At 43.2% G+C, this 15,184-nt stretch overlaps 1 protein-coding gene across 3 annotated transcripts in view; it reads left to right on the top strand.

The window, feature by feature from the left end:
- The window catches only part of LOC137623293 (uncharacterized), a 125,245-nt gene that overhangs the window by 99,574 nt on the left and 10,487 nt on the right, over window positions 1-15,184 (top strand). For all 3 annotated transcript variants that reach the window (XM_068354077.1, XM_068354076.1, XM_068354075.1), the window contains exon 6: window positions 4,038-4,184. In XM_068354077.1, coding sequence (XP_068210178.1) covers window positions 4,038-4,184 — 147 coding nt within the window. The remainder of the gene's footprint in view (window positions 1-4,037; window positions 4,185-15,184) is intronic.

Here is a 15,184-nt window from a genome sequence, read left to right as displayed (position 1 = left end):
TATCTGTTCTCCCTTCCGAAATTTATGATCACTGATGCATTAAGGTTGCAAAGCCCCACTGGCTCCAACACTGAGTTTCAAGTCAGTGGTCCAATGTAGATCAGAATGGCTATATCAACATGCTAGGGTTGAGGCAAGCTGTCTCACTCTTCCACCATTCTCAACCGCTCCTGTCTAATCACTTGGAGGTGTTGATAACCAACAATACCACTGTTGAGTAGTACCTGAAACAAGCAATTACTATTTCTTGTCACTGAGGTGAGTTTTTCGAAGCTCACGGATGATCTCTCTAGTGATCTCGCGAGACTCACCGAGTCTCTAGTGTGCACAGGGGACCTCATGTTTGCCAGGTGCAGCTTTGCTTTTTAGCTGTACAGATCCTGCTTTGGATAGACAGTAATGCAGTCTCCCTGTCAGTCCAATTCACTATGGGCAAGGAGAACATCCTGTCTGACAATCTGGGCAGGTGGACTCAGATAGTCTGGATCTGAGTGATTTTTATATCCTCAGACATGACCACTTAATACCTTTTGGGGTTTCACCAATGATAGACCTTTGGTTTCGTCCCTCAACCGGAAATTCCCGGTGTCCTGTGCCTTGGTAACGCCTTGTTAGATGATGATTTTTATTTTTTTTTTTATATCTTTTGCATATTCTCGAGGTCTACGCTTTTTCCCAATTTTGCCTATTAAGGATGGTTCTCAACAGGGTCAGGTTGAATCACAAGCTCAATATGACTCTCATTGCTTACCTTTAGCTGCAAGTAGAATGATACACTGTCCTTCCATTGCCAGTGTTGAGGTTTCTGAGGGAGTTGCTTTCCCTTCAAGACTGGTACAACTACCCTCCCAGATCTTCCACAATTCATTCGAATTCCTACATCTTCGTGCTTGGAGGTTATCCAGCATCAACTCTGCCAGAGAGGGTTTCTTGAAAGTGAAACTGGGGTCTGGATACCTTTGGAGGGCATCCTTAGTTTATCAAACAAAGTGGGCCTTGTTTCTGTGATTGGTATCGTTGGAAGGGGTGTCTCCCATTGAAGCGTCTATACCTCTTATAGCCTATTTTACTGTTCTCCGAGAGGTATCTCTGCTCTATCAGGTCAGCCGTAAAAGGCTATAGCTTGGCCTGGAGACAAGTTTTGATGTTGAAAGGGGTTGACCTTTTCCTCTGTAGTAGAGCTGTTTATGCACGCTCGAAGTTGGAATAGGTCTGCCCTTTGTTGAAAACGAAACCGTCACCCTGGAAGGTGACCAAATTGCTACATTCCATAGAGGAGGCTTCATAAATTATTATCCTTGGCGACGGACCATAACTTATGTTGGAAGAGCTATGCATTCTTTTATAGTGTCGCTTAGTCAAAAAGTTGGAGACAAAGGTTCTATTTCATTCCTGACTTTTGGGCCAAGACTTAAAATACACTGATACCTGGTACCAGGTCACATCTTGCCAGATGTGAAGTCTTAATAAGGGAACCGATCTTCTTAATCGGTTGTGTGTTCGACGAGGGCGCGCCTCAGGTACATACAGGAAGCTTGTCCCAGGAGGAACATATATTTATCAGCGACAAGAGAGTTAAGATGATGACTAAGAACATGATCTCTGCGTAAGCCAGAGAGGACTCGGACCGTGTTTCAAAACTTCATCTTCCTCACAAGTGGGATACATCCTAGAACTCACGATGTCAGATGTGTAAGCATGTCCCTAGTATTCAGAAAGATCCTTCTGTGGTGCAGGTTTTACAAGAGGACCTTCCTATAGACATGTTCTCTTTAGTCCCTCTAGCGGCTATTCAGTAAATGGTCTAGCTACCCTAGTCTCACAGGACTTTTTAGCAGTCGATTGAGGTTTTGGCTAAGTCTGTGATGGATATAAACGAATGACTGGCTCTTTCGTTTCTTCATCTTCCCCTTTCTGAGGTCATAGTATCCAATGCTAATGTCCTGTCAGCTATTTTCATTGACTGCAGGTAGCCCCATGTAGCTGGTAGGTATTATTATTATTATTTTTTTTTTTTTTTTACTAGCTAAGCTACAACCCTATTCGGAAAAGCAAGATGCTATAAGCCCAAGGGCTCTAACAGGGAAAAATAGCCTAGTGAGAAAAGGAAACAAGAAAAAATAGAATATTCTAAGAACAGCAATACCAAAATAAATAATTCCTATATAAACTATAAAAACTTTAACAAAACAAGAGGAAGAGAACTCTAACCCAAGACAGTGGAAGACCATGGTACAGAGGCTACGGCACTACCCTATACTCGAGAAAAATGGTTTGATTTTGGAGTGTCCTTCTAGAAGAGCTGCTTACCATAGCTAAAGAGTCTCTTCTACCCTTACCAAGAGGAAAGTAGCCACTGAACAATTACAGTGCAGTAGTTAACCCCTCGGATGAAGAGAAATTGTTAGGTAATGTCAGCGTTGTCAGGTGTATGAGGACAGAGGAGAATCTGTAATTAATATGCCAGACTGTTCGGTGTATGTGTAGGCGAAGGAAAAATGAACCGTAACCAGAGAGAAGGGTGCAATGTAGTACTATCTGGCCAGTCAAAGGACCCCATAACTCTAGCGGTAGTATCTCAACGGGTGACTGGTGCCCTGGCCAACCTACTACCTACTATATACATATTGTATGCTAAACGTTATGTCCCACACTTCTTACGAGGCAAAGTATGGTGTGTCAGGGTAAACCAAATAGTGTGTGTACTTGCAAATCTTTGCATGTATTTTGCTTGAGACATAGTCACAGATGTGCTCTTACATTCGCTTACTGCTAGTGAATGGACCATCGACTCGCTGGCATTGTCAAGCCACTGGTTAATGAGGTGCCAGGATTCTCACTCCAAATGCACTATCATGCTTGAGTGTAAAAATCCTGGGTTAAAGTTTCCAGCCAGTTGGACAGGGGATTTCCATCCACCTTAGGGTGAGCCTCCTATGTAAAGAACAAGGGTTTGTATTTGTGTTGGAACAAATGCAAATTTAGAAGTAATTTGTATTCTTCCTAACTCTACAAACCTGATTTCTTTACACAAATGTAACCCGCCATCACCTACCCTTGGAAGTCCCGTCTACAATCAAAGTGGAGTCGTAGGGAGGGAGGTGGCCAATGCTTCCCCTGCTATCGACTGGTAACAACGTATATGATTGTTGACATCTTGTTAAAAGTTCTAACAACAGTGTTCCAGCTTCACTGAAGTCACTTCTAAGTAAAGAACTCAGGTTTCTATAGTTAGGAATAATGCAAATACTTCCAAATTTGTCATTTTCATATTGAATATATGTATTTGATTTTATAAATGGAATTTTTTACCTCTTTTGCTTGCCTCAAGTCCCCAGCCTGAAAGTCAAAATTGCTGCAAGTCTTGCTGACTGACAGATGGGTGGGGCTTTCCCACCACCCACCAGTATTTATAACTACCTTATTGCATTTTCGTGGGCATTCCAGCTTCACTCAAGTCATAATCCCATTAAAGGACTCAGGTTTGTATAGTTAGGAAATATACAAATTACTTATAAAATTTGTGATTTTCAAGTTTGCTTTAATAGTAGAAAATACTCATTGAATTCCAGTTTAAATGTCATGGTGCAGTATTTGCCTTTTGTCTGAAAAAAAAAAGGAAAATAAAGTTCAAAAGTCATTAGCAAGCCGATGTTAGATGATAATCTACAATATATTGCTAATCTTTTATATTTTATGTTTTGGTGCTGTAGGCTGTCATTAACTGTAGAGAACTTGAAAGATATGTTTGGAATGATAATGTATATTTTTAATTTTTTGTTTTTTACATTTTATGGTTTGGTTCTACAGGTTTAATAATTAAGTGAGGAGAATTATGAAATTTTCTATTGTCTCTTACTTAATCTATATCACTTTACTCCATTCCCAGATAAATACATTATAAAGATGGAGCTTATTACAAAATTCTTTTGATTTGGTTAAACATTTACTTAAATGTTAATTTCCTCATTGATATGCTTTCATTCTTACTCTGAAGGAAGGCAGTTGTCAGAATATTACAATATTATCTTTTGCAGCCTGCGGAAGAGTCTAGAAGGCAGAACACTTTTGAGTATTTTGTCCGCATCAGTGGAAAGCATCTGCGAGTATGTAAAAGGGGATTTATGAGTTCACACGGACTCACAAGTGATAAACGATTAAGAACATTGTTCCACCAAATGAAGGTATGTATCTGCTACATCCAAATCCTCAAGTTTTTTAATAAGGATTTAGAGATTAATTCTTCTTTTTTCTATAGTTAAATATTATTTGTTCCGGCGTAAATACAAACCCTCCGCTATTTATAGGGGTATACTGTCGGCATAGCTGAAAGACAAACCATGATGATTTTAATGAGGGATATTTACCTCATCCGCTAGTTAGCGGGTGGGGGATGGGGTAGACTGGCTACCCCATTCACTCACACCTCTCGGCTGAGTAACCACTTTACTTTTTGGCTCGGTAGAGAACGGACATGCTGCCGTTCTCTTCCGCAAAGACTTGCCTTGATTGTTTTTGTCTTTTTTTTTTCTCTTGTGTGTGTTTTCATTTATCTTATACATATATATGAGCATATATATGTATAAATGAAAATATACTTTTATGTTGTTAGATACTTGTAACTTTAATTACTGTTGACAACGTATCCGGCGGTCTCCGCCGTAAGGGAGTTGTCATTGTTTTGATACTACTCCCCTACCTTGCCGCCCTTCCCTGCATTGGTGGTCGGCAGTTCCTCAACACCCCGTGTGTTTGTTTCATTACTTGAGTTCAAGTTTATAACAGTTCAGCTCCCTTTGGAGGAATTATCTTACAAGGAAGGTGACTTATTCCCCGAATAGTTCATGATATGCAATGGAGTATGAACTGTAATTAATCACAACTTTTATTTTCTTTTCTACAGATAGCAGCGACGTAGAACACAAGGCCGATGGCTTCGCCGCTCGGTTCATTATCCTGCGCTTCATGTGGTAGCTAGTGAGCTGCCCACGTTACGAGGTAGCACTCGTTGTCAACCTTCAACTTGAACAAGGCTTGTTGATGGGAAGCATAGTTTGCTTGACAAGTTTTTCTTCTGCTGTCTTGTTGCCGAAGACTGCTTCTTCCCCTTGAACTGGGGAAAAGCAAGTCTAAGGCTTGTTCCTCCTTCGAGGGGAACTTCTCTCTCTCTCTCTCTCTCTTTCGTTCGCGAGAGAGATTGTTACGCCTATGTTTTTTTCTCATTGAGCTGGGAGGAAACTTATCTTAGGCGATATCCTCCTTTGGGAGGACTTCTCTCTCTTTTGTGAGAGAGAGATTATTACGCTTACGCTTTTTTCCTATGGAGCTGGGAGAAAGCTTGTCTAAGGTGATGTCCTCCTTCGAGGACTTCTTTCTCGTTTGCGAGAGAGATTATTACGCCTACCCTTTTTTCCCCTAGAGCTGGGAGAAAGCTTGTCTTAAGCGATGTCCTCCCTCGGGAGGACTTCTCCCCAGTTCGCGAAAGAGAGATTATTACGCCTATGCTTTTTTTCCATAGAACTGGAGAAAGCTTGTCTTAGGCAATCTCCTTCGGGAGAACTTTCCTCTCATTCGTGAGAGAAAACTTGTAGGAGTTTGCTGATCCACCAGGGGCGGTGGCAGAGCTTTCTCCGAAGAAGGTTTCACCTTTGGGGGGAATGAGTGTCTCATTCTCAAGAGAAGACCGCCTCTGGGCATCAGTGGTCCCCCCTTACGTTTATGGTTCTCCTCCAGGGCCGGAGCGAGAGTCTTATCTTGAATGACGTTCGCCTTTGTGAGAACAAAACTCCCTGCGGAGGAGTTATCTTTAGAATTGGATCAGTCTCCCCCTCGGGCAGAGTCTGCTGAACGTTCCTCTCTGGAGGTTCGTAGGGTGGAAGAGTTTGTATCTCCTCTCCATCCCGGACGTTTTCCTCCTCTTGCTGTAAGGAGAGTTCTTTTTGAACCTGCTGGTTCTACTCACGCTGACCCTTCGGGGTCTCGTGACAATCACCCTTTGGACTGGCGTGATCGTGAGACTTTGGGCTCTCGTCATGTTGATCCTGTGGGTTCTCAAGACAGTAGGAGTCCTTCAGGGCTCCGTTGCGTTTATCCTTCGGGCTCACGCGACTTGAAACCTTTGGTTTCAGTTATGCTGAACCTTCGGGCTCTCGTAACGATGATAATGTTGAGCCTTCGGGACCTCGTACCATCAATCACGCTGACCCTTCGGGGTCTTGTGATAAAGGAACTTTGGTTCCTGTTACGCTGACCCTTTGAGGTCTCGTAACTTTAGTTACGCTGAACCCTTGGGCTCTCGTAACTTTAGTCTCTCTGACACTTCAGTCTTTCGTGACAGGGAAACTTCGGTTTCTTGTTGCGCTGATCCTTTGGGGTCTCGCAACACAGTACACGCTGAACTGTCGGGTTCTCGTGACCCTAGTCATTATGAGTCTTACTCGTATGACAGAGAATTCTCGGACTCTCGTTGTGTTGAGCGTTTGCACTCACAAAACTTACGCTACCGTGAACCTTCGGGTGATCGTAGCAATGAGTTCTCTCCTTAGCGCTAAGAGTTTTACTCTTACAAGAGAGAGTTTTCGGACTCTCGTCACGCTGAGTGCGTATGACCACCTTGCCGCGCACGAACAACTAGGTGCGCGCAATCAGCGCTATGTTGAAGTGCGCAAACAGCTTAGCGTGTGTGACCATCTGGGGGCGTGCACGCGACCATCTCAGTGTGCGCAACCAAAACTACGTGCATGACAATCGTCATCAAGTGTTTTACTTTTATGACAGAGAGCTTTTGAACTCGTGGCGCAAAGTGTTCGCATGCACGCGCGTAACCATCTTGGCGCGCGTGCAACCAAAACTACGCACAGAACAATCGTCATTAAGAGTTTTACTCTTATGACAGTGAGTTTTTGAACTCTCGTCGCGCGGTGTTCGCACGCATAACCATCTCGGTGCGCATGGCCAACTTTACGAGCGTGACCATCGCCATCAAGAGTTTTACTCTTATGACAGAGAGTCTTCTGACTCGTCACGCAAAGTGCTCGCACACGCACGACCATCGTCATCAAGAGTTTTACTGTTATGACAAAGAATCTTCTGACTCTCGTCGCGCAAGTGTTCGCGCGCGCGGAAAAACCCTGAGGGATGCCTGCTGCCTAAGGGTTTCCATCTCCTTACAGGTAACTATGACACAGTTCCTTTGTGTTCTGGTCTTGTGAACCCTGGTGGGTTCACGCAACACGATTCCTGAAGATTCCACCAGGAATCAGCGACAGAGTTCCTGCGGGTTCTCGTCACAACATAGGGTCGTGAGAAAGGAATTCACAAAATAGATTCTGAACCCCTAGGTTCTCGTCGCACTAAATCTCTCGGTTCCCGCGATCCATAGTTTTTTCTGAAAACTCTATGGTTGATCTCCCCCATCCCTACGGTGGGATGGGTCTTCCAAAAACGTGACTTAATATATCACTCTAGACTCCCAGCTGATTACTACGTCAGCTAGTCTGGTTTCGCTAGCATCGATCCTTTCATTTTCGAACGAACCAACGTCATCTTCCCTCCACCCACCCGCTTCGAGTGGTTGGGTTAGCTGACGGAAATTAGCGGGGAATGAAAAATTCTTTACATTCCAGTTCATTTCCCCTTGCACGCCTTGCCTGAGATGGTAGTTTTCTCGCTAGCGAGAAAACGTTCGATGGCAACTCCTTCGGGTAAGCGGTCGATGGCAATTATGTCTGGTCTTCTTGAAGCAAACCCCCACATACGAGACCACCCTTTTTGGGAGACTCGTTCCTGAGAAGTTTTACAAAACTTCAACGGGTGATTTTGAAACTTCATAAAGGCTGTAAGCCTTCCCAAAGCATGCACTCTATTCAAGACAAAACCGCGAGTTTATTGTCATAGACTCGGGTTTTACCGTTTGATTGAGTCAGCCGCTCCCATCTATGTACCTTGGGTACAACGACTTACCGTTTTACACGACAGATTTCTGAGACTTTCTATTCTACCCTTGCAGGGTTATTGTCTCTAACGTAAGGTTTAGCTTACGTTTTAGATCGAGAGCAACATTGTGGGCAGCTTTTCATTACTTTTGCGAACATTTCAAACCCCGCCCACAGGGAACCAGTCATATTTGTCTGTGCATGAACGCTGGTTAGCTCCTCCCATAAAGAGGAGGGGGCAAACCAAAGGAGAAATGATTGCTTCTATAGCTGTATATTTTGTTTGAGAACATGTGCGCTCTCATTCAAAAAATTATTACAGCTTGTCAACGATCAAAAATTCCTTGGGCAATAATGTTGCAAGTCTTCGCACATACATTATTCCCGCAACCGGATTCGTTACAAATGTTTCCCGAAGGCAGAGATTACGCATGCGCTAGCGCAGACAGGCAAGTACACATACATGCAAGTGATCTCTATGCCAATAAGGGCTATATACATCTTGCAATTAGAACTCCATTCTATTAAGTTGTTTAGTTATATCCCTTACTGAAACCAGGTTATTCAGTAATTAATTGGTTACTCCCCTGTAATCAGACATATGGCATTTACGTTCTGCCTTCTTATAAGCATTTTTTCCTTTCTCCTGATCGGAAGTCTTAGTCGCCTACAAAGGCTTTGGCTGGAAACTTCTCATAAACATATCTGTTGCCTAGTAGGGAACATTCAATATAAATGCTAGTTTACTGATCGGAGATGGAGAAGTACAAACGTTTTTGTCCTAAAAAGGAGAAACCTCCGTTACGAATGTTTTCAATGTTCTCCAACCGAGTTCCGGACACGACTTTAAGTCGAGCTACGCATGTATGCTCGTCATGCTCACAGTTCGGTGTTACTACTCCGTAGTAGACTTATGCTTGTTACATCTCGGTCTCCTCTAGGGGTTGGTTGGATGCGTTCGGTAATTACCGTAGTCTCCTGTCCGGAAAGCGATCTCTATGGAGATTCGCCCTGCCCTTATAAGCTGTACTGATTAACTGGTTTACCGTTTGGTGTTGTTCTTATTCGGCTTACCACACTAGATTGGTGGCAGTTGGAAGGAGGACAGGCTGTTCCCCTTCATTGCAAGTACATGCAAATAGTTACACGTCTCGACATCACCTCGAGATGTGTTTATTGCTATGGAAACCCCCCCCATCTCTGGACGAACCGCGGATGGTGGGTGGCAGCGAGAGCTTCTGCAAAGAGGCCTATCTTCTCGTCTCCCCTCAGGATCTGATACTCTCTTTAATGTGGCAAAAGAAGGGGGGGGGGCATATGCCGCACCATTCCATCCTAGTCCATTGGCCTGATTCAGAAAGGTATCAGCATTCACCTCTCTTAGAGAACCATTTATCAGTATGAAGCCTCATGGACAGAGGGCAACTAGTTGCCCCCATCTGCTCGCATCATTTCCTGATACAGGAATGTGCTTGCAGATAATCTGAACAGGACTACTCGGATAGTGGGCTCCTAGTGTCTTTGAATCATCTTGTATCCAACAAAGTCTTAACTTTGTGATGTCCCTGACTGGTTATGCTCACAACGGCCCTGAACTTCAGGCTCCCGCTCGACCGTTCCCCAGTCCCGGAACACCAGGCCCTCGAACAAAATGTATTCCAAGATCGGTGGGGCGGCCTAGAGGTGTGCTTTTTTTTCCCCCATTCGTTCTGGTGAGAAAGTCTTCAACCAAGTCAGGATAAGCAAGATCTTTATCAATGACTCCCATAGCTTCGCTATGGCATCCCACAGAATGGTTCCCGGACCTTCTGCAGCTCCCGACGGAGTTCCAAGGGATCTTCCTCCACGACACGATCTTCCAAGCAGCCATAGCCTTGCTTCGACTTCACGCCTGGGATGGTCCTACACCACCTCTCAGAGAGGCCTCTTGCAACGAGTTACGGAAAAGATGTCTAGGCACCTCTGACACTTTTCAGCGTCAATTTTCCATGCGAAGTGTTCGGTCCTTTGTGACTGATGTCGTGGAAGGGGATTCTCTCCCATCAATGCCTTTACTTATACAAGTTTGAGATAACTTGTTCCCCGTCGGATCTCAACCTCCTCCTGGGAACACGGTTCGGGTCCTTCAGTCCCTGAAGACCTCTCTATGAACCTTTATGCCAGGCAGCAGATCGCTTCCTTACATTGGGCTTTGATTAAGAGAGTTAGTGTGTTGTATGATCCATCTTATGATGTGTCCTACTCTAGGAGACGGGGAGAAGTAATCCTCAGCGGCATCCCTGAGTTGATTGCAAAGACTCAAAATTCAGGTGGGCTGTACCCTAGGTGCAGCCCATTTCAGATAAAGTCTTCGTTCAGTAACCGGAGACCCATAAACTGGGGTTTTTACCCAGTGAGAAGCCTGTGGTGTTACCTTAAAAGAACGATACCAGTTCTCCCCCGTGTGTCGCCACTGTTGACCAGCACGGGGAAGGTCAAGAGGAGGATCACAAGGATTTCCTTCCCCTCTGGGATCAATCAGAAGGCTATTGAGGTTGCTCTCAATCTAGACCCAGAGCAAGTAACGTCAGTGGCATTGCTACGTCCCTGGCGGTCAAGAAACTACTCTGTGGCGCAGATACTGTTAGTGGGCATGTGGAAGCGTCAATCGACCTTCACGGCCCACTACCTACAAAGACGTAACTCACAGGAATGTGGAGACCTTTTCCATCGGTCCTGTGGTGGTCACATAACAAATGGTCTAAACACCTCAGGCTCCTGGATGGACAAGTAGCATAGGGTTGAGGGCTGAGGTTACCCAGATTAGTCTGGGGTGAATGAGTTAGAATGACTGGCTCCTTTCTTCCTTTCACCTTCTCCCCTCTTGGGAAAAGTTCCACAAGCGTCAGCATAGTTGACCTCACCTCGCTGCAGGTAAGACTCATTTCCCTTGTGCCTCCTAAGTATAGAATAATACTTTGTTACGTCCCCAATACCTTTTTGAGGGGGAGGGTATTGGGTAAGTCTTAAGAACAATAGGTTTTGTACTCGAGTTCCTTTGTTAAAAGACAAGCCACACTGTTAGTTCCACTCACACACAAGCTTCTACTCACTTGGGCTTTGACCAAGAGAGTTAGTGTGTTGTATGATCCATCTTCTGATGTCTCCTACTCTAGGAGACGGGGAGAAGTAATCCTCAGCGGCATCCCTGAGTTAATTGCAAAGACTCAAAATCTGAGAGGGCTGTACCCTAGGTGCAGCCCATTTCGGATAAAGTCTTCGTTCAGTAACCGGAGACCCATCAACTGGGGTTTTTACCCTGTGAGAAGCCTGTGGTGTTACCTTAAAAGAACAACACCAGTTCTCCCCCGTGTGTCACCACTGTTGACCAGCACGGGGAAGGTCAAGAGGAGGATCACAAGGATTTCCTTCCCCTCTGGGATCAATCAGAAGGCTATTGAGGTTGCTCTCAATCTAGACCCAGAGCAAGTAATGTCAGTGGCGTTGCTACATCCCTGGCGGTCAAGAAACTACTCTGTGGCGCAGATACTGTTAGTGGGCATGTGGAAGCGTCAATCGACCTTCACGGCCCACTACCTGCAAAGACGTAACCCCCAGGAACGTGGAGACCTTTTCCATCAGTCCTGTGGTGGTCGCACAACAAATGGTCTAAACACCTCAGGCTCCTGGATGGACAAGTAGCAGAGGGTTGAGGGTTGAGGGGTGAGGTTACCCAGATTAGTCTGGGGTGAATGAGTAAGAATGACTGGCTCCTTTCTGCCTTTCACCGTCTCCCCTCTTGGGAAAAGTTCCACAAGCCTCAGCATAGTTGACCTCACCTCGCTGCAGGTAAGACTCATTTCCCTTGTTCACTCAGACATTGACTTCGCAGCTTGCAGAACCTGAGAGGAAGAAGCAAGTTTGCTTCTCTTCTTCCTACACATGTAAAATGCTGTTAACTGTGGGGACTATGATCCAAAAAACATGTCTCCTCTGAATAACATCCCAAACACTACAAGGATCCATTTATATGAAAGATCATGGAAATCAGAAGAAGGACCAATGGAACCCACATGGAAAGGACATTTGATGTGGTCTATGACCTCATAATTCTTTTGCAATGCCTGAACAACTATGCCCGAATGCCCCGACAATCTTTCCAAGCTGCTCTTCATACACAATTGTGATCTTTTAACCTGTTCTTACTAATGAGGCAAATTGAAGAAGGCCCAAGACCTTTTCCAGTTGCTGTCTGGAGGAACAGCAACTTGAACCAGATGGCTCTGTCACTCACTGTCCAAAGGAAAAGGCAACCCTTTTGGCCGATGTGAATGACAGTAAGCGGAGTAATGAGAAACTTGATCTTCATTCCTGTTTTCCTGAGGCTAAACTCACTAGTTTAGCTTTTCGATCTCGTGAAGTTAAAGCTCTCTTGATGGACCTTGATGCTTATGGAGGTGTAGATCCAAATGGTATTTTTCCTTTGTTTTTTTTTATAAAGACGGCAGATTTCTTAGTTCCAAAGTTATGTTATTTTGTGCAAGTTAGCAAGAAGAGGAGCTTTTAGCATTTGTCTGAGAATCGATAATGTTACTCCACTATGTAAATGTATTTGTGGTAGCTCAAGTCCAACTGATTACCACCCAATTTCCATAAATCACATATTACCTAAACTTTGGAACATCTTTTGGAAAAACGTCTTAATAGGTTTGCTAAAGGTAATCATCTGTTCTCCGGTTTGCAATTTGGTTTTCGTAAAGGCTTGGGAGCATGTGATACCCTTAAAATCTCCAATGCTGAACAGAAATTATTTCCTTTGATTGTGGTCAAGAAGTTCATATGATTGGCCTTGATTTTAGTGCTGCCTTCGACCGTGTTAATCATGAGGCTCTTGTTTTCAAACTCAAACAGTTGGAAGTGGGTGGGTCGTTTCTTAGCATCATTATTGAAATTTTAAGTAATAGATCGCAAAGAGTTGTTGATGGGCACCATAGTGAGTATAGGAATGCGATACCTGGTGTTCCTCAGGGTAGTGTTCTTGGCCCATTACTTTTCATACTATATACACATGACGTGTGGTTTGGTCTAGAAAACAAGCTTGTTGCATATGCAGATGATGATGCTATTTTTGCATCAATTCCATCTCCTGAATGTAGATCTGGGGTTGATGAATCCCTTGATAGAGATCTAGCTAAAATTAGTGCGTGGTGCAAATTATGGGGTATGAAGTTGAATCCTAACAAAACTCAAAGTATGATTGTAAGTATGTCGAGGACCGTGGCTCCTCAACATCCTGATCTCAGCATTGATAATGTTTCTTTAACTTTGTATGACTTAAAAGTTTAGGTGGGATTCTCGACAGCAAATTTGCTTTTGAGAAACACATTAGGTCTGTGTCTTTTTCAGTTGCACAAAAAAATGGCTTATTGAGAAAGTCTTTCAAGATTTTCGGTGATCAATCTATTCTGAAGAAGTTTTTTTTTATTCTTTTATTTTACCTTGTTTTGAGAATTGTTCTCCTGTCTGGTCGTCAGCTGCCGATTCTCATCTTAATTTGTTAGACAGGAACTTATGGTTTAATAAATTTCTTATTCCTGATTTAGATATTAATCTCTGACCATCCATTACATTCTGATCTTCCCGGATAGTTCCATCCTGTTCGTAATACTAGGTATGCAGTTAATTCTAATAGTCAGGCCTTCTCCATCATGAGGCTCAATACTACACAGTACTCTTAGAAGTTTTATTCCAGCTTTGACCAAGTTGTGAAATGATCTTCTTAATCGGATAGTTGAATCAGTAGAACTTCAAAAGTTCAAACTCGCTGCAAATGTTTTTATGTTGAACAGGCTTATATAAGTCTTTTTATAGTTTATACATGTATATCAAATATCTTTTATTGTTGTTAATGTTTTTAAAATATTTTATTTTAATTTTCATTACTTATATTGTTTATTTATTTCCTTATTTCCTTTCCTCACTGGGCAACTTTTCCCCTGCTGGAGCCCTTGGGTTTATAGCATCTTGCTTCTCCAAATAGGGTTGTACTGTAGCTAGTAATAATAATAACAATAATAATAACTCTGAATGTGGATTCTCAGGTAGTGGCAAGAGATGTCATGAATCCTGATTAGAACTGATGGTCATCAATTTACAGGTTTCCTCTGATGAGCTTGATTTTGAGGGCTTCGGATATTCTTTAAGACTTTTCAGTGACTGAGACTGTGGTTACACCTGCTTTGGTCAGCACAGCTGTATCAGAAAGTAGGGAATTGGATTATCTTTGCTTCCTTTTTTCTGACTCAGAACCTTTACACTTGGATTGTCTCTCACATATATACAATAGGGAATTCTCAGCTTACATGACATAATTGATGACAATACCAATCAATGTGGAAGGCATGGATGGCCTTTCTGAGAAATAGGTCACTGTGTCAGATAACCTCAGAATTCTTGGCTACCTTTTTTATCCACTTCTTTAAGGATTGGAAGCTTAAGCCATCAACAGTTTTGTCATATAAATCACCATACAGAACCTTTCAAGCTGGCTTTTGACATGGATTTAGACTGACATATTTCATAAAATTACCCAGTCTTTTGCTTTATATCGACTGTCTCCTCCAATCCCTGCAGTATATTGGTCTCTGGATAGGGTGCTTAAGTTTTTGGCAAATCTAGATAATTCCTAAATATCCCTTAAAGATATATTACAGAAAGCATTATTTTGATAGCATTATCTTCAGGAGCAAGTTAGTGAGCTTGTAGCAGCCTTTTAGAGAAATAAAGTGTTTTATCACCATCTTTCTGGGTCATCTTTAAGCCTGACCCTGGGTCTCCTGTTTTAAGTAAAAGATTAAATGCCTCTTCAGAGATGGGACTCACTTTATATTACAGCCCTAGAGTTAGATGTTAACCTCTGTCCAGTATCTTTGCTGCAAATATACAAGTTCTTTTCAACAGGGGCTTCCATACTCTAATGACCTCCCTTGTTGAAAAAGGTGATTCTGTCTCATCCCTAAAACCCACAATGTGAGAAAAATTGCCTCATCACTATCGTTCATTGCTGATACGCAGTTTTAGCACATCCAGAGCTTTATGGGTTGGTCTGGGCATTGGGTGTTCATTAAATACTAGGTGAAACAAATCCAAGCAGTGTAACATTCTTGTGTGGTCCTCGGCTTTCTCCAAGTTTTCCTTCATGAGTTGAGTGTCAGACATTAGTTTTTCTTCTCATTAATAATACACTAATGGTCAGGTGGTTTGCTTGGTTG

The sequence above is a fragment of the Palaemon carinicauda genome, chromosome 30 (genome assembly GCF_036898095.1).
Source record: "Palaemon carinicauda isolate YSFRI2023 chromosome 30, ASM3689809v2, whole genome shotgun sequence".
NCBI lineage: Eukaryota > Metazoa > Arthropoda > Malacostraca > Decapoda > Palaemonidae > Palaemon > Palaemon carinicauda.
The sequence above is the reverse complement of the archived record's forward strand: the minus strand, read 5'-3'. Positions and strand labels throughout refer to the sequence as shown.